Source organism: Electrona antarctica (assembly GCF_951216825.1).
Source record: "Electrona antarctica genome assembly, chromosome: 2".
NCBI classification, from domain to species: domain Eukaryota; kingdom Metazoa; phylum Chordata; class Actinopteri; order Myctophiformes; family Myctophidae; genus Electrona; species Electrona antarctica.
Window position 1 is genome coordinate 54497316 of NC_136807.1, and position 19966 is coordinate 54517281.

Below are 19966 nucleotides of genomic sequence, written 5' to 3' on the forward strand. Positions count from 1 at the left end.
ATTGCGAACGCAGTGAGCCTTTACTATGAGACCCAGCAGATCATGTCTGTCTGTGTGTGTGTGTGTGTCTGTCTGTCTGTCACGCTGTAACACCACCCGCCCGCCACAAGAGGGCGCAGCTGTATCACACACAAAAACACACACGCACGTGCATCGCACATCGCGTTATCTTCCTGCGTTCACGCGTCTTACTTGTAGTGTAAGTGTGAACAAGAGCCCAGGGGGATATAGTAGGACACAATATTACAATCGCTTGTGACTCAAACTGTATTTATTTATTCTATACAATTCACCAGGGACATGCACACATAGACATCAAAGGGGGCTTCAGTCCCTGCCCTTCCCCCCCCCCCCCCCCCCATCTGTAAGAGAGAGACTGCCCTCTCCAGACCACGAATGCAGCATTTACTACATGGTGAAAGAAATGCAAAATGCCACTGCCTTTCCTTTCCATGCCATACCAGAAGGCAGCATTCAGGAGAATTGCTTATTTTCCGAAGTCTCCTGAACTTGAACAGTGTTTTGCGTTGAACAAATTTGTTTAGAAATCCAAGTCGCTACAATCTCCACTAGCTAAAGAGTGCTGGGTTGCGCCCAGCGAAAATAGCTGATCTACAAGCTCTTAACGCGGCGCAGCGGCGCATTGAGAGCTTGTAGATTTGCGCTATTTGTCCAAAAGTGCCCTCTTATGGGATTTCAGCCCCTGCCTCTCCAACACTCTGTGCACGTCCCTGCAATTCACGTTATCATACTGTCAGCATGTGACTGTTGTTCACCAAAAATAATATATATCAGCAAGTTAATTAATTAAGGAATTAAGGTTAAGATGTTGGACTTTCATGCGGGAGACCCGGGTTCAAATCCCGGGTGGACCTGATTTTTTTTGTAGTATTTGTAGTAACAGTATTTAAGTAATTATGCACACGCTGCACAAAATGCAACACACGGTTGTGTGTGTGTGTGTGTGTGTGTGTGTGTGTGTGTGTGTGTGTGTGTGACAAAGCTGTTACACGGAATGGTTTCAAAACTAAACAGATTTGAATTCCTAAACATTCAAGTTTAAGACGGTATGACAAAGATTTGGCAAAAACAAAAAAAAATGTATGTTTGTCTTAAAATAGAAATGTTTTGACAGGAAACATGTTTCTTCGAATCGCCACCAGATGGTGCCAACGCCTAACCTAGCCTATACTGTGGACAGTGAACAAATACAACTTACACTTCTGGAAAATAATATTATTTTTTTAAACAACTTACACTTCTGGAAAATAATATTATTTACTTATTAAGTATTTAGTTATGTATGCATTTATTTAATGTATTCATGCATGCATGCATGTGAAATAACGGCATTACAATAGACTAAATGTAGCATTTATTTAAAATATTCATAGGTTTTGATTGAAACTTTTATTTCACCACACAATTCACAATGGGTACATTTTCTCACGTAGTAGTGTACACACTTACAATGTTGAGGTATTTATACTTTTACTTTCTTGTACTTTTCTCTTTTTGACTTTGAAAGCTCCATGTCACGGGACGGCACCTTTGGACGCATCCAATTTATGAAAGGGGGGAAAACTCTCTTTGTTTTTTTTGTCCCACCCGTAGCTGCGCGCTGTTTGACGCATCCAAAAACCCCTTCTGCCATCTGAATGAAGCATATTGCCGTCCGTCACGTTGCCTCCACCTCCCATCGTGATGATGTCACTCGCGTTGGTCATTGGGTTGTCGTCGGGCAGAGTCTTCATGGGGTTGGCGAGCGGGAAACAGAATCCTGTAGACACGGTTTGACAAGACATTCTGAGTACGAATACGGATAATGACTTGATAATTTTTTCACACAGGAAAATAAGGTGTCAATAGATCTCTGACCCAAAGAAGCCTGTAAACTAGAGAACCAATACTGCAGTCAAACTGGGGATGATTATAGCTTCAATGTCCATTTAAAGAGATAGTTCACCCAAAAAGAACAAATGAGACTCTGTGTCTCCATAGAGAACCACTGTCTGCTGGTCCTCTTTGTGTCTCCATAGGGAACCACTGTGTCCGCACCAACAAGCACAACACAAAGTCAAGTCTCCATGTTTTAAATAAATCCATTTTAATTTAATAAATCAAGACAAAAAGGTCATTTTGGGTGTGAACTACCGCTTTAAGTGCCAAAGTATAGGCTCTGTGCACGGCGGCCACATCAGAAAGAATGTATGTAGAATGGGCCTATTGTAGAGGTCATGACCTTTATGGGTGGGCCTATGGTAGAGGTCATGACCTTTACGGGTGGGCCACCTGTAGAGGGCATGACCTTTATGGCTCCATTTGTACACTCAAATAGTTACACACACCCATACGAGGCCGTTTGGATCCCCCTCAAGGAACCATGAGGGTGCCTGGAGTGAGCAAACATGCAGCACCCCGACTCTGACCAGAATGGAACATCGCCATAAAGGGGAGGCGTCCAAAGGCGTCCTGTGGCACTGAGTGAGTTAATCAGTGGAATTGGCAAACTTGGGCAACACCTGTGAAGGAAGAGGCCCAGTTTTTTCCCAATGTCTGCTGTGCATACAGAGCCCATTAGGATACAGAAACGCTAAGATTTACATCATAAACTCATCCCTAGTCATCATAGACACCTGACTGGAAGAGATTGGAATGAATTCTCTGGAGCTGTACATTCAGGTGACATCATATAATTAATGCTCCCCTCACCCCAAACTATCAGCACAGAATCATAACATTTCAGAGTTGAATTTTTTTAGTCTTATGAATCTGCAACAACAGACACCTACAATTTAATAAAATGCACATTGGAAACAAAGCCAACAGCTCTTACCATGGGCCAATAACAACAGAGCCAGTGGAACAATGAAGGCAAGGTCACAGGAACTTCCCATCGCTGCCTCTGGAGAAGTTACTAGTGTTGAGGAAGGAGTGAGTGGCTCGTCCTCAGCAGAGGTTTTAAGGCTTGCTGCTGGTCCCACAGCTGTTCACGATGAGTGGAAGATTTGAGTGGAAGATTTGCTCACCTGGGGCGAAACCAGGCTCCCCAGAGTTGCTGTCGAAGTGTCCTTGAGCAAGACTCTGAACCCCTAATTGCTCCTGATGTGCAGGTTGGATGCCTTGCATGGTTTGCTCCGCCATCGGTGGCGGAGGAAAGGCTTCAACAAACCACGTGCCGTTAAGAAACGTGAATCCCTAGACTCCTTCAAAACCACTCTCAATGGTCACCTGCAATTCAAAACTGGCCCCTGTAAAAGAGTAAAGTCCCGCCCCCCCCCCCCCCCCCCCCCCCCCTTTTTTGAGGGGCCAGCAGCAAGCCTTACAACCTCTGCTGAGGACGAGCAACTCACTTCTTCCTCAACACTAGTAACTTCTCCAGAGGTAGCGATGGGAAGTTCCTGCGACCTTGTCTTTATTGTTCCACTGGCTCTGTTGTTATTGACCCATGGTGAGAGCTGTTGGCTTTGTTTCCAATGTGCATTTTATTAAATTGTAGGTCTCCGTTGCTGCAGATTCATAGGAAGACTAAAATAAATCAACTCTGAAATGTTATGATTCTGTGCTGATAGTTTGGGGTAAGGAGAGCATTCGTGCTATAATGTCACCTGAATGTACTGCTCCAGAGAATTCATTCCAATCACTTCCAGTCAGGTGTCTATGATGACGGGATGAGTTTATGATGTAAATCTTAGCGTTTCTGTATCCTAATGGGCTCTGTATGCACAGCAGACATTGGGAAAAAATCACACCCGTGTGAACTGAGTGGTGTAAGGTTTTATATAGCATGATCAGCTGTGGTCTGACGTAATGTCTGACGTAATGAAATCACACAAAATATGTTAAGTAAAAAAAGCTATCATTTTTGATAAATGTATGTATCACACCTGGATGTGATTTCACAACTGGCTTTTTTTGCGCAGAGAAAATGACCACGGTTGCTACGGTCATCCAGTTCACCCGGGTGTGATTTAATTACGTCAGAAATTATTTTGAACATAGCAACCATGGTCATTTTTTTATGCACACAAAAGCCAGTTGTAGGAGTGGTTTACACCACTCAAAAACTGGGCCTCTTCCTTAAAGGAGAATTCCATGCTATCCACAGGTTTAATGTTTGTTCAAAGTTTGTTTAGTAAACGCATTGACAATGAAGAAAATGTACGTCACATTGTCTCTTTATTGTTAATGGAGTTTAATGTTTGTGTTGGCACAGTTTGTTTTACATCACCATTACATCACCTAATCAACATGAGTTAGACTAAAGTTCTCAACGGGCCCAAAAATGATGGCCCGGCCTGACCCTACCCTAACTGGGCCAGAGGCTCGGCCAGACCCAAAAAATTACCATAATGTTAAACCCGAAGCCCGACAAAAGCCAGACAGAAAAAAAAAGCAGCACTAAATTGCGGCGCAGCGGCGCCGTGTTTCAGTGTGAAACGGAGATCAACGGATTTATCGAAATAAAGGATGTATGTAACTCACTTTAGAATAGGCTATTAATGTTCCATAATTTCCATTGGATTCCATACAGTGGTGGTGGTGACTGGTGAGTGGTGACTAAACACGAATAGCAGCTGCAGCTCCCTTAGTTTCCTCTGAAGTGAAGTTGCTTTACGTGTAGCGTTTAAGTTATATATCACCATGGATCGTTTGGTGACGTTGATTAATAATTAGGTTTTATTAATCGCAGCCAGCTGGGTTAACGAGACTCGGTGCAACATGACGAAAACCTGACGCTTCTTCAGCTGTGATAATCCGATTGATTTTATAAAATATTTAAGCATATGGCAACTTGGCAAGTTAACTGGTAGCCCGTTTGGTGCGCAAACCAGAGGGAAACCAGCGGTAGCAAGGCAAGCAAGCAAGTCTCACACCGTTCACTGTTCTCTCTACTGTACTGCCTGCCCCGCAGTGCAGGATTGCGGGGCAGGCTACATGCTGCTCTGGCCTCGTACACACATGCCGGACGGACATGATCTGTTCTGTCTGTTTTTCATGGCCGCCTCAGGCTCAATGCTTTTCCAATGGAAGTCACGTGGTTTGACATGTGTGTACGAGGCCTCTGAGTCTGAAATGCCAGTGCGATGCGACCCCGTTGGCGACGGGGTCGCGGGGTCCTCCTCCTGTCACAAGTGAATCGCCTAGCGCAGCCCTCTTCATAATAAATACATATGTATACACAATCACATTACACAAATAACAGAATTGCTATTTTTATTATAATAACACTCTTTTAAAAAAAGAAAGAAAAAAGAACAAAATCGCTCGGCCCGAAAACGTCGGGTCGGGCCGGGCCTGGTCGGGTTCGGGCAGAGTTTGAGAACTTTAAGTTAGACTTTAATATTAGCGCCCCTCACTTCACACGGGTGTGATTTTTTTCTATACTGTGTACACGTTTACCCTTTTTTATAACTTTGTATTTGATTTATTTGTGTGCATAGATCTATAGTATTTGCACGTCTTTAAATGTTTTGATTAATTGAAAATGTTCGACCCTGATGTAAACCAGACTAATACTGCTTTTTCTGGTTTTATCCTCATAGCAGTTTTTTGTATGAATTAGCCTGTACTTTGTTGAAATGTAGCCTACCCATTCTACTAACACAACAATCAATCAATAAACCAATCAACGACCGCCGTCTAGTAGCTGTGTTTTTCATGAGCAGTCAGTAAACGGGCTCTAAAATGCAACACACAGTTGGTGAATTGTAGCGTGTGTGTGTGTGTGTGTGTGTGTGTGTGTGTGTGTGTGTGTGTGTGTGTGTGTGTGTGTAGACCCGCTTGTCTCCTCTATGACAAAGATGTTACACGGAATGGTTTCAAAACTAAACAGATTTGAATTCCTAAACATTCAAGTTTAAGACGGTATGACAAAGATTTGGCAAAAACAAACAAAAAATGTATGTTTGTCTTAAAATAGAAATGTTTTGACAGGAAACATAATGTTGTTTCTTCGAATCGCCACCAGATGGTGCCAACGCCCTAACCTAGCCTATACTGTGGACAGTGAACAAATACTTTTTAAACAACTTACTCTTCTGGAAAATAATATTATTTACTTATTAAGTATTTAGTTATGTATGCATTTATTTTACGTATTCATGCATGCATGCATGTGAAATAACGGCATTACAATAGACTAAATGTAGCATTTCTTTAAAATATTCATAGGTTTTGATTGAAACTTTTATTTCACCACACAATTCACAATGGGTACATTTTCTCACGTACTAGTGTACACACTTACAATGTTGAGGTATTTGTACTTTTACTTCCTTGTACTCTTCTACCTCAAAGAATGGGAAGAATGAGAAACCCCTTCTGCCATCTGAATGAGACATATTGCCGTCCATCACGTTGCTTCCACCTCCCATCGTGATGATGTCACTCGCGTTGGTCATTGGGTTGTCGTCGGGCAGAGTCTTCATGGGGTTGGCGAGCGGGAAACAGAATCCTGTAGACACGGTTTGACAAGACATTCTGAGTACGAATACGGATAATGACTTGATAAGATCATTTCTACACACAATGGTCCTCATTCACAAAGGAGAAATACGCCACAGTGTAACGGAAGCGTAAAGGTCATGCGTATAGATAGCGGAAAATCCATCCGATCACGCTACGGTTAAGTCCCGTGTTATTCAGGGAACCAGGTGTAATCACTTAATTTGTGCGGATTGGCGAGTGTATCCTTTCCGCATTTTTTCCAAGCGATTCGCCTGGTGTCGCCTGGTTTGATGGAACATCCACGACCATATAAGGCAACAGGAAATATCGAAATACGTCATCATAGGCTGCACAGAGGATTCCCAAGTTTTAAATTATATACAACAGCCGCGATGAGCTTGTAGAGCAGTTAATTTTGACAGGCGGGTCTGCACGGACAGATCTTCAAGCAAACAGCGCGAGTTATATGTATATAATTATAAACGAAACTTGCCAACTTGGCACGCATTGCTTCACTCCTTGTTAAATGTCAGAACGTGAATAAGTTAACTGATGTTAGTTACTTTCACATAATGAGAAAGAAGTTAATTTGTACTGTTCACCACACGACCAAATGCTATATTAAAACTCGGCAATGATAAAAGGCCTTATTGATTAGTCTACTGCGGTGATTGATTCCCTGCCCTGCACTGTCGGATTTGGAAAGCAAATATATGGACATGCATGGACACAGGACATATTTTCTCTTTTTTTTCTTGTGGGATTTGGACTAAAGGCTATATTTCATCCGATCCAACTACGTTGTATGTTTCCTCAGCTGCAGGTAAGAGTTGGCTATTCTGTGTGGCGTCCGCATGTGAACAATATACATTATTATAAATTAATACCACGACGCAAATGGAGGCAGATAGGTGCTTGCAGCAAAGGCATTTAGGCCTACGTGAAACTTTAATTGGCTGAGTCTGTCAACATGCTGATCAGCGAGTTACAGTGGTAATAATAATCATCATCAACAGCCTTTCTTGTCTGTCTGTCCGTCATGTTTGTGAACAAGCACGAGTGGAGTTGAGGTGGCTTAAAACTATGATATGCCTGGCCGACTTTCAAACACGCTGATGCCATTCATTCAAATAGGCTAATGTGGTCTTCTATTTTTTATATAGGGCTAATTCCCCCCCCCCCCCCCCCCCCCCCCCCCACACACACACACACACACACCGACAGTCAGACTGACTCAAAGGAGCTCCATAACGACACAATTTAAATAGGCCTATACTGCAGACATTACTACACTAAACAATGCTGGATTCGTACAGTGCAGAATGCAGATAAGTGTATGTTCTTATTATAATTATGAGTTTGTTTAACATGCAGCGCGCGTCCGTGAGAGCCGATCTACAAGCTCACAACGCGTTGCACTGCGAGTAGAAGTCTGCCGAGTGAGCAGCGCAATCGCGCATGCTAGAAATATCCTAATAAATAAATAAAAAGGTGTCGGGCTCGGGGGCAGTTTCTGTATGGGACTCTAGGCTAACTTGCCTCTAGAATGCATGCATATAGGCATACAAGTGATACTTGGCTTTTATATAGGCTATCATTTTTGTATGTGCTGACCAACGTTGGGGACACATGCCTACATATTTTATCTGAGGTTTGGGGACTTTTAATTGATTCAGCATGAAGACTAAAGCCTTCTTAATAAATCTACGCAAGCCGTACACGACCATGAGAGCTGGCGCAGCTTTTAGCGGAATTTCCGACCAACGAACGTCAACGTCAAGTTCACGTTCAAGTTCATGAATTCCCACGTAATGTGGGAATCCACGTAAATGCCTGTCCGCTCACGCTCCGCTCACGTAACGTCACTTTATGAGCGTAAACGCCGTTGTGAATGAGGCCCTTTGAGTGTACAAATGGACCCATAAAGGTCATGACCTCTACAGGAGGCCCACCCGTAAAGGTCATGACCTCTACAATATGCCCACCCATAAAGGTCATGACCTCCTATATTCTTTCTGATGTGGCCGCCGTGCACAGAGCCTATACTTTGGCACTTAAAGCGGTAGTTCACACCCAAAATGTCCTTTTTGTCTTGATTTATTAAAATGGATGTATTTAAAACATGGAGACTTGACTGTGTTGTGCTTGTTGGTGCGGACACAGTGGTTCCCTATGGAGACACAAAGAGGACCAGCAGACAGTGGTTCTCTATGGAGACACAGAGTCTCATTTGTTCTTTTTGGGTGAACTATCTCTTTAAATGGACATTGAAGCTATAATCATCCCCAGTTTGACTGCAGTATTGGTTCTCTAGTTTACAGGCTTCTTTGGGTCAGATCTATTGACACATATTGATGGCCCTGACTTATTTTCCTGTGTGAAAAAATGATCAAGTCATTATCTGTATTAAACTCATTGGTCCTCATTCACAACGACAGACTGTCGGTGTGTGTGTGTGTGTGTGTGTGTGTGTGTTCTAAAAAAATAGACCACATTAGCCTATTTGAATGAATGGCATCAGCGTGTTTGAAAGTCGGCCAGTCATATCATAGTTTTAAGCCAGCTCAACTCCACTCGCGCTTGTTCACAAACATGTCGGACAGACGGACAAGAAAGGCTGTTGATGATGATTATTATTACCACTGTAACTCGCTGATCAGCATGTTGACAGACACTCAGCCAATTAAAGTTTCACGTAGGCCTAAATGCCTTTGCTGCAAGCACCTATCTGCCTCCATTTGCGTCGTGGTAGGCCTATTAATTTATAATAATGTATATTGATCACATGCGGACGCCACACAGAATAGCCAACTCTTACCTGAGGAAACATACAACGTAGTTGGATCGGATGAAATATAGCCTTAAGTCCAAATCCCACAAGAAAAGAAAGAAAGAAAATATGTCCTGTGTCCAGTCATGTACGTCCATATATTTTCTTTCCAAATCCGACAGTGCAGAGCAGGGAATCAATCACCGCAGTAGACTCATCAATAGGGCCTTTTATCATTGCCGAGTTTTAATATAGCATTTGGTCGTGTGGTGAACAGTAGCCTACAAATTAACTTCTTTCTCATTATGTGAAAGTAACTGTAACATCAGTTAACTTATTAACGTTCTGACATTTAACAAGGAGTGAAGCAATGCCTGCCAAGTTGGCAAGTTTAGTTTATAATTATATACATATAACTCGCGCTGTTTGCTTGAAGATCTGTCCGTGCAGAGACCCGCCTGTCAAGATTAACTGCTCTACAAGCTCATCGCGGCTGTTGTATATAATTTAAAGGTCTGTGCAGTCTATGATGACGTATTTCGATATTTCCTGTTGCCTTATATGGTGTGGGATGGGCGTGGATGTTCCTTCTAACCAGGCGACACCAGGCGAATCGCTTGGGAAAAATGCGGAAAGGCTACACTCTGCGATCCGCACAAATGAAGTGATTACACCAGCTTCCCTGAATAAGACGGGAGCAAATCGCAGCGTGATCGGACAGAGAAATACATGATATTTAGTATCTGTTTACGCATACGTTACACTCTGGCGTATTTCTCCTTTGAGGACCAAATAGTTACACACACCCATACGAGGCCATTTGGATCCCCCTCAAGGCACCATGAGGGTGCCTGGAGTGAGCAAACATGCAGCACCCTGACTCTGACCAGAATGGAACAGAGCCTTAACCGTTTCCGTCCGTAGGACATGGCCACACGTCCCGACAAGTTCGTATGACGGCGAGAGAAGAACATTGAGAATTTTTTCCTTTTTTTATTTTTCAGTCGGACACTCTGCCACCATAGAGCGAAGCGTACAGTCATATTAGCTTACCGTTCACTAGCCTGTTGGTTTTGATCGGACGGAAATACTAAGCGCTTCATATGACTTCAACATGCCTCTTTTTGGATCATGTATCGTATAAATGAAAGCGGCAAGGTAAAGCTAGCAAAAATATCTCAGGGGGGGGGGGGGTTCATAGTAAAAGCGGCCATGTCTTTCCGGCACCCCAGAGCTTCTATTTTGAAGGAACCCCGGCACTGATTGTGTTGAAGGAGAATTCCATACTAAAAGGCTTTCTTACCTTTATTTGTAGTTGTTACGTCCCCACCAAAGAGGTCCAGGTGTTATTTTGTGCAAAAGCTCCTTATTGGCTATTTCCCCTACCATAAGCCCGCAATGAATTGCATTGAATGGGAATTGAATGGGGCTATGGGGTGTTGTGCTAATTCGCTTATTTCCATCGCTCAGAATTTTTTTTGTATATATCCTCTCTTCATAATGTAAATAATATCCCAAGCGGCACACTTTACTACTTGGACTGGAAATAAGCGAATTAGCACAACACCCCATTGACCCATTCAATTCCCATTCAATGCAATTCATTGAGGGCTTATGGTAGGGGAAATAGCCAATAATGATTTTTTTGCAAAAAGAAAACACCTGGACCTCTTTGGTGGGGACGTAACGACTACAAAGAAAGGTAAGAAAGCCTTCTAGCATGGAATTCTCCTTTAAGGAAGAGGCCCAGTTTTTTCCCAATGTCTGCTGTGCATACAGAGCCCATTAGGATACCGAAACGCTAAGATTTACATCATAAACTCATCCCGTCATCATAGACTGACTGGAAGTGATTGGAATGAATTCTCTGGAGCAGTACATTCAGGTGACATTATAGCACTTATGCTCCCCTTACCCCAAACTATCAGCACAGAATCATAACATTTCATTTGTTTTAGTCTTCCTATGAATCTGCAACAACGGAGACCTACAATTTAATAAAATGCACATTGGAAACAAAGCCAACAGCTCTTACCATGGGCCAATAACAACAGAGCCAGTGGAACAATAAAGACAAGGTCACAGGAACTTCCCATCGCTGCCTCTGGAGAAGTTACTTACTAGTGTTGAGGAAGAAGCGAGTGGCTCGTCCTCAGCAAGCCTTGTAAGGCTTGCTGCTGGTCCCACAGCTGTTCACGATCAGCAATCCCTATGAGAGGCATCATAAAATACCCTTCACTGGTTCATTACTGAGGCTGTAGCGATTTTTGTTGTGTTCTAATAAAGTGTCCCATATGTTTGATTTGTCCTTTTCAATGTCACATACCTGCCATCTCAATATACATCCTACAATGTACTATAATATTCAGTTTGTGAAAAGTGCTAGCATTGTAAATCTCAAGTCAAAGTGGTCGCACGGTATATACGTCACGGTTGCATCCCTTGAGGTTTTCAATACCCAGATATATTTGTTGTATTTCGTTTTATATGCTTGTATTTGTTGAAAATGATCTAAACAGCATCTTGCAAGACTATTATTAATACTCATCTGGAGAATTCACTAGGTAGTTGAAAATGTCAGGATGTCACTCCTCCATTTAGCTGGGTTATTTTCCCATGCAACTTTTCAGCAAAGTTAATTATACAACAAGTTGACAGCGGTAAAACACACCGTCGGAGCTCTGCGGTAGGTAGAACATATAGGCTATAGTAAGCCCGTGACATGTTCAAAATATAGACATGAATAATTAACAAAGTCAGTCGGGATCGGGATGTATATTGAGAATTCCACTCTTCAAAGTCGGCGCTCGTAGCCTCGTAAAGGCAGTGACGTCCTTTAAAAGCGACAGGTTCTCTGTCTGCCGTCTCCCCTCTGCTCCGTTAACATTATGGGTAACTCATTCAAGAGGTAAATTAAATGTGAAATACATCCTCTATTGAGAAAACAACAATATATGTTGACAAAGACACTTCATACATTTGGATCTTCAGTTCATTTCATATTATTTTAAAAGTAGGCTAACTACAGTTGAATTGCAATGGACTTCTATGGGCTGGCCTGCAGTATCCGTGCCAACGGACCAGAAGTGGGGACGCTGTCTCATTTGGGGGCGTGGAATTTGTAGTCCCCGTGTGTCTCTCTGCCCGGCCACAAAACGGCCTGGCCAATCAGCGGCAGCTAGAGCCGGATCAAGGCAGCACTGTGTATGCCTTGATCCCGCCTCTAGCTGCCGCTGATTGGCCAGGCCGTTTTGTGGCCGGGCATCAAGTCTGCCTGAGAGTTCCCAGATGGGAGCAGGAGGGGGGACCCAGTGTACTCTCTGCTGCCCCATCTGGCGGAGTCAGGTTATGTCATCACCTGTCTGGGGCGAACCCAGGCTCCCCCAGAGTTGCTGTCGAAGTGTGCTTGAGCAAGACTCTGAGCCCCTAATTGCTCCTGAGGTCTCGTGGATATAGTCCATAGCCATATTTGCAATATTCTGTCAATAATTAGACTATACATTTTGGTCATTGTGCTAATGTGATTCATGAGAGAAGAGACTGCCGGTCTAGACTCAGAGCTATCACCTCAGCCAAGTATTCCTGAGTACCCTGCATTGTTCTAACCCGTTGAGGCTGTGTGAGGTGTGGGAGAAATGTAGCATTCTATTGTCTTGAGGAACCTTCTGGATGTTTCTGAAGACACCAAATGTTTCTTTTCACTCTCTATGTAAAGTCCTAACCCCACCCCTGTATTGAACTCCGTCTATGCAAAAGTACTATATATGGTCTCAGTAACTGCAATGTTAAACTAGTAGTTTTGGGCTGGCTGGCCACACGGTCAGTCTGCTGTGCTCCCGTGGGCCGACCAGGGCCTACGGGGAAGCTATGCTATTGTCATTCTGGACTCTGCCTTTGGTTTGAATAAATGGTCAACTCTGGGATCTTCAGTTCACTCTCTCTGCCTGCGTTCTTCATCCGATCATCTGATGCGTTGACTACAGTTTGCTTTAGTTTAGAGAGTTAATTTCTCTCTAGTTTAGTGAGTTTAATGAGTTTAGTTGTGTGGAAATACACGACACTCCCGATGTGCAGGTTGGATGCCTTGTATGGTTTGCCCCACCATCGGTGGCGGAGGAAATGCTTCAACAAACCACATGACGTTCGACCCAGATTCGGCTCAAACAAAAGGGGTTAAATTCATCTCGCTCCTATGCCACTAAAACGCCATAACAACAGCCGTTAAGAAACGTGAACGTGAGCAGTCAGTAAATGGGCTCTAAAATGCAACACACCGTTGGTGAATTGTAGAGTGTGTGTGTGTGTGTGTGTGTGTGTGTGTGTGTGTAGACCCGCTTGTCTCCTCTAGTCTAGGCTACCTGTATGACAAAGATGTTACACGGAATGGTTTCAAAACTAAACATTTGAATTCCTAAACATTCACGTTTAAGACGGTATGACAAAGATTTGGCCAAAACAAACAAAAAATGTCTGTTTGTCTAAGAACTTAAAATAGAAATGTTTTGACAGGAAACATAATGTTGTTTCTTCGAATCGCCACCAGATGGTGCCACAGCCTAACCTAGCCTATACTGTGGACAGTGAACAAATAATTATTAAACAACTTAAACTTCTGGAAAATAATATTATTTACTTTAAGTATAAGTATAAGTATGAAATAACGGCATTACTAAATGTAGCATTTCTTTAAAATATGCATAGGTTTTGATTGAAACTTTTATTTCACCACACAATTCACAATGGGTACATTTTCTCAAGTACTAGTGTACACACTTACAATGTTGAGGTATTTATACTTTCTTGTACTTTTCTCTTTTTGACTTTGAAAGCTCCATGTCACGGGACGGCACCTTTGGACCAGAGGCGCAGCCAGAAATGCGATTCTAGATGGGCCTCGCTATGCGCGCGCGTGCGTGGTGGCCACGCACAAAAATCGGCTATTTATTTATTTATTTGGCGTATTTCGGTTATATTTCGGGTTATATTTCGGCCCCCAGAGTGACGGCCAGGCAGACGGCAGTTCTTATTTTTACCGGCTTTAGTTAACATTAACAAGACAGACAGACGCGCTGGAACGCTTCAAATACTGTCTCACACTCACAAACACACACACATGCACGACTGTCGGAGGAGTGGCGAAAATGCAGACTCAAGTGTCAAATTAAGTAAGAAATCTCTCTCTCCCTCTCTCTCATTGTGGCGTTTACTGTTCACACACACACACACACACACACACACACACACACACACACACACACACACACACACACACACACACACACACACACACACACACACACACACACACACACACACACACACACACACACACACACACACACACACGACTCTAACGACCATCGGCCATAGGAATGTTAATCACCTGTACTCGCCTGGCAACTTTACTGTATAAATGGGCAGTGATGTACCGGAACGCGTTCAAAGAACGATAGTTCACGAACGCGTTCCTATTTCGGCTGAACGTGAACTGAACGTACTGTATTTCTGCCTGATGAACGTCATTGTGAACACGTTAATTTCTGGCGTGTGTGAACGTCACTTTCTCACGTTCAACTTCTTTCAAAAGTGAGTGAGCCTTCCAGGTGAAACCCCCGCTAAAACACACCCTAATCACTCCTTATTAATATCTAGCGGAAAACCCACCAATAAGCCCTTAGCCAACACAAATTAACTAATCTTTCTCAATCCGCACAATTTCACTGGAGCGCGCAGCGCGCATATGCACGCAGACAGCAGACACATACAGTCCTACATGTCCCGAACCAAACACTGAGGAGGTAAAGTAAACTTGTTTATAATGTGCCACGGAAAATATATTCCAATTGCTTGTTATTTTTGCGTCGATGAGGTATGTCGTATGTGTCCTACTGTCCATACATTTTTAAAAGTATATTGGGTTCAAATAGGTTTTACTCTGTCAAGTATAATGTGTTTGGTATCAAAGACGTTTTACTATATATATATATATATATATATATATATACACACACACACACACACACATACACATACATGCACACCCCCCGTATATCTAGGTGTTCCCCGAGATTTTTAGGCTATGAAAAGTGTGCCCTGGGACAAAAAAGGTTGGGAAACAATGCTCTAACGTATCTCTTCAAGCTGCAGAAATAAATACCGGTAGCCTTTGTTTGAAACTAAAGCGTCAACGTGGAAAAATCACAAAACAAGCTTCCAATCCATTCCAAATACCTTGTTGCTGAGGAGTCGGAAGACTCGGAACTTCGGAAGATTTAGAAAAGCATAATCCACAGTATTGTCACCGCGTCCGCGACCTAGTCTATTTTTAGTTTATCAGATTTTTCGGCGTGCTACGGCCCCGGAACGAGAAATATGTATGAAACAAAAGGTAAACATCTCCACATGGCTCTGCAGCAGCAGTCTCAGGAAGTGGACGTAACAACTCGCATGATCGCATCCTATAGACTATAGTCTAGGCCAAAAACCTGGGTCTTAAAAGGCTAGTCTAGGCACATTAGTGAAAAAGAACCGACAGCCTGTTTATTCATATTAAGCAAGATGATCATGTAAAAAAACACAACAAAAACATATTTACTGAAAGAAAGAAAGACATTATGAAACTTATTATGTATTTATAAAAATAAAATACCTTGATAACCACTTCTGCCATCTGAATGAGACATATTGCCGTCCGTCACGTTGCCTCCACCTCCCATCGTGATGATGTCAATCGCGTTGGTCATTGGGTTGTCGTCAGGCAGAGTCTTCATGGGGTTGGCGAGCGGGAAACAGAATCCTGTAGACACGGTTTGACAAGACACGGTTTGACATTCTGAGTACGAATATGGATGATGACTTGATAAGATCATTTCTACACACAATGAGTTTAATACAGATAATGACTTGATCATTTTTTCACACAGGAAAATAAGTCAGGGCCATCAATATGCGTCAATAGATCTCTGACCCAAAGAAGCCTGTAAACTAGAGAACCAATACTGCAGTCAAACTGGGGATGATTATAGCTTCAATGTCCATTTAAAGAGATAGTTCACCCAAAAAGAACAAATGAGACTGTGTCTCCATAGAGAACCACTGTCTGCTGGTCCTCTTTGTGTCTCCATAGGGAACCACTGTGTCCGCACCAACAAGCACAACACAAAGTCAAGTCTCCATGTTTTAAATAAATCCATTTTTATTTAATAAATCAAGACAAAAAGGTAATTTTGGGTGTGAACTACCGCTTTAAGTGCCAAAGTATAGGCTCTGTGCACGGCGGCCACATCAGAAAGAATGTAGAGGTCATGACCTTTATGGCTCCATTTGTACACTCAAAGAGTTACACACAACCATACGAGGCTATTTGGATCCCCCTCAAGGCACCATGAGGGTGCCTGGAGTGAGCAAACATGCAGCACCCCGACTGACCAGAATGGAACAGAGCCTTAAAGGAGAATTCCATACTAAAAGGCTTTCTTACCTTTATTTGTAGTTGTTACGTCCCCACCAAAGAGGTCCAGGTGTTTTTTGTGCGAAAGCTCCTTATTGGCTATTTCCCCTACCATAAGCTCTAAATGAATTGCATTGAATGGGAATTGAATGGGGCTATGGGGTGTTCGCTTATTTCCATCGCTCAAAATTCTTTTTGTATATATCCTCTCTTCATAATGTAAATAATATCCCAAGCAGCACACTTTACTACTTATATAAGCGAATTAGCACAACACCCCATAGACCCATTCAATTCCCATTCAATGCAATTCATTGAGGGCTTATGGTAGGGGAAATAGCCAATAATGATTTTTTTTCACAAAAAAACACCTGGACCTCTTTGGTGGGGACGTAACGAGTAACGAGAAAGGTAAGAAAGCCTTCTAGCATGGAATTCTCCTTTAAAAAGAGGCCCAGTTTTTTCCCAATGTCTGCTGTGCATACAGAGCCCATTAGGAGACAGAAACGCTAAGATTTACATCATAAACTCATCCCGTCATCATAGACACCTGACTGGAAGTGATTGGAATTAATTCTCTGGAGCAGTACATTCAGGTGACATTATAGCACGAATGCTCCCCTTACCCCATCAGCACAGAATCATAACATTCCAGAGTTGAATCTTCCTATGAATCTGCAACAACGGAGACCTACAATTTAATAAAATGCACATTGGAAACAAAGCCAACAGCTCTTACCATGGGCCAATAACAACAGAGCCAGTGGAACAATAAAGACAAGGTCACAGGAACTTCCCATCGCTGCCTCTGGAGAAGTTACTAGTGTTGAGGAAGGAGTGAGTGGCTCGTCCTCAGCAGAGGTTTTAAGGCTTGCTGCTGGTCCCACAGCTGTTCACGATCAGCCCTAATGAGTGGAAGATTTGCTCACCTGTCTGTCATCACTAACCTGACTCCGCCAGATGGGGCAGCAGAGAGTACACTATGGGTTCCCCCTTCCTGCTCCCATCTGGGAACTCTCAGGCAGACTTGATAGAGACACACGGGGACTACACATTTCACGCCCCCAAATGAGACAGCGGCCCCACTTCTGGTCCGTTTCAACTGTGTACTGCAGCTGCCAATGCAATCCCTATGAGATGTATCATGAAATACCCTAATTTCACTGGTTCATTACTGAGGCTATAGCGATTTTTTTTGTGTTCTAATAAAGTGTCCCATATGTTTGATTTGTCCTTTTCAATGTCACATATCTGCCATCTCAATATACATCCTACAATGTACTATAATATACTCCATCAGTTTGTGAAAAGTGCTAGCATTGTAAATCTCAAGTCAAAGTGGTCGCACGGTATATACGTCACGGTTGCATCCCTTGAGGTTTTCAATATCCAGATATATTTGTTGTATTTCGTTTTATATGTTATATATGTTAGCTCCGTGGTAGGTAGAATATATATAGTAAGCCTGTGACATGTTCAAAATATAGACATGAATAACAAAGTCAGTCGGGATCGGGATGTATATTGAGAATTCCACTCTTCAAAGTCGGAGCTCGTAGCCTCGTAAAGGCAGTGACGTCCCTTAAAAGCGACAGGTTCTCTGTCTGCCGTCTCCCCTCTGCTCCGTTAACATTAAGGGTAACTCATTCAAGTGGTAAATTAAATGTGAAATGCATCCTCTATTGAGAAAACAACAATATATGTTGACAAAGACACTTCATACATTTGGAAACATATTTTTATTCAAATCAATATAGTCTTCAGTTCATTTCATATTATTTAGTAGGCTAACTACAGTTGAATTTCAATGGACTTCTATGGGCTGGCCTGCAGTATACGTGCCAACGGACAAGAAGTGGGGACGCCGTCTCATTTGGGGGCGTGAAATGTGTAGTCCCCGTGTGTCTCAATAGAGACACACGGGGACTACAAATTCCACGGCCCCAAATGAGACAGTGTCCCCACTTCTGGTCCGTTTCAACTGTGTACTGCAGCTTCCAATGCAATCCCTGAGAGGCATCATAAAATACCCTAATTTCACTGGTTCATTACTGAGGCTGTAGCGATTTTTGTTGTGTTCTAATAAAGTGTCCCATATGTTTGATTTGTCCTTTTCAATGTCACATACCTGCCATCTCAATATACATCCTACAATGTACTATAATATACTCAGTTTGTGAAAAGTGCTAGCATTGTAAATCTCAAGTCAAAGTGGTTGCACGGTATATACGTCACGGTTGCATCCCTTGAGGTTTTCAATACCCAGATATATTTGTTGTATTTCGTTTTATATGCTTGTATTTGTTGAAAATGATCTAAACAGCATCTTGCAAGACTATTATTAATACTCATCTGGAGAATTCACTAGGTAGTTGAAAATGTCAGGATGTCACTCCTCCATTTAGCTGGGTTATTTTCCCATGGGATGGGACCAGAAGTGGGGACGCTGTCTCATTTGGGGGCGTGAAATTTGTAGTCCCTGTGTGTCTCTATGCCCAGCCACAAAACGACCTGGCCAATCAGCGGCAGCTAGAGCCGGATCAAGGCAGCACTGTGTATGCCTTGATCCCGCCTCTAGCTGCCGCTGATTGGCCAGGCCGTTTTGTGGCCGGGCATCAAGTCTGCCTGAGAGTTCCCAGATGGGAGTAGGAGGGGGGAACCCAGTGTACTCTCTGCTGCCCCATCTGGCGGAGTCAGGTTATGTCATCACCTGTCTGGGGCGAACCCAGGCTCCCCCAGAGTTGCTGTTGAAGTGTCCTCGAGCAAGACTCTGAACCTCTAATTGCTCCTGAGGTCTCGTGGATATAGTCCATAGCCATATTTGCAATATTCTGTCAATAATTAGACTATACATTTTGGTCATTGTGCTAATGTGATTCATGAGAGAGGAGACTGCCGGTCTAGACTCAGAGCTATCACCTCAGCCAAGTATTCCTGAGTACCCTGCATTGTTCTAACCCTTTGAGGCTGTGTGAGGTGTGGGAGAAATGTAGCATTCTATTGTCTTGAGGAACCTTCTGGATGTTTCTGAAGACACCAAATGTTTCTTTTCACTCTCTATGTAAAGTCCTAACCCCACCCCTGTATTCAACTCCGTCTATGCAAAAGTACTATATATGGTCTCAGTAACTGCAATGTTAAACTAGTAGTCTTGGGCTGGCTGGCCACACGGTCAGTCTGCTGTGGTCCCGTGGGCCGACCAGGGCCTACGGGGAAGCTATGCTATTGTCATTCTGGACTCTGCCTTTGGTTTGAATAAATGGTCAACTCTGGGATCTTCAGTTCACTCTCTCTGC

At 43.0% G+C, this 19966-nt stretch overlaps 1 protein-coding gene across 3 annotated transcripts; it reads right to left on the minus strand.

The window, feature by feature from the left end:
• Positions 1-1395: 1395 nt before the first annotated feature.
• On the minus strand, positions 1396-17568 carry LOC306917224 (uncharacterized protein). 3 transcript variants are annotated; one of them, XM_079495357.1, is made up of 4 exons: positions 17410-17568; positions 15870-16016; positions 6251-6457; positions 1396-1780 (listed from the first exon to the last, which is right to left on the minus strand). In XM_079495357.1, coding segments are annotated over exons 1-4 (417 nt in total). In that variant the 5' UTR covers positions 17471-17568; the 3' UTR covers positions 1396-1778. The 3 variants fall into 3 exon arrangements, 2 of the variants coding, with proteins under 2 accessions (XP_079351483.1, XP_079351482.1); XR_013789122.1 differs by lacking the exon at positions 1396-1780 and adding an exon at positions 11342-11429 and having other exon boundaries at positions 5725-6457; positions 17410-17565; XM_079495356.1 differs by lacking the exon at positions 1396-1780 and having other exon boundaries at positions 5723-6457.
• Between the last annotated feature and the right edge of the window lie 2398 nt (positions 17569-19966).

Coding starts and splice junctions, on each gene's coding strand:
- LOC306917224 (XM_079495356.1), bottom strand. CDS start 17,470: ATGGGAAGTTCCTGTGACCTTGTCTTTATTGTTCCACTGGCTCTGTTG. Junction 16,017..17,409: donor TCTGTTGTTATTGGCCCATG/GTAAGAGCTGTT, acceptor CCGTGTCTACAG/GATTCTGTTTCCCGCTCGCC. Junction 6,458..15,869: donor TGGCAGAAGTGGTTATCAAG/GTATTTTATTTT, acceptor CCGTGTCTACAG/GATTCTGTTTCCCGCTCGCC.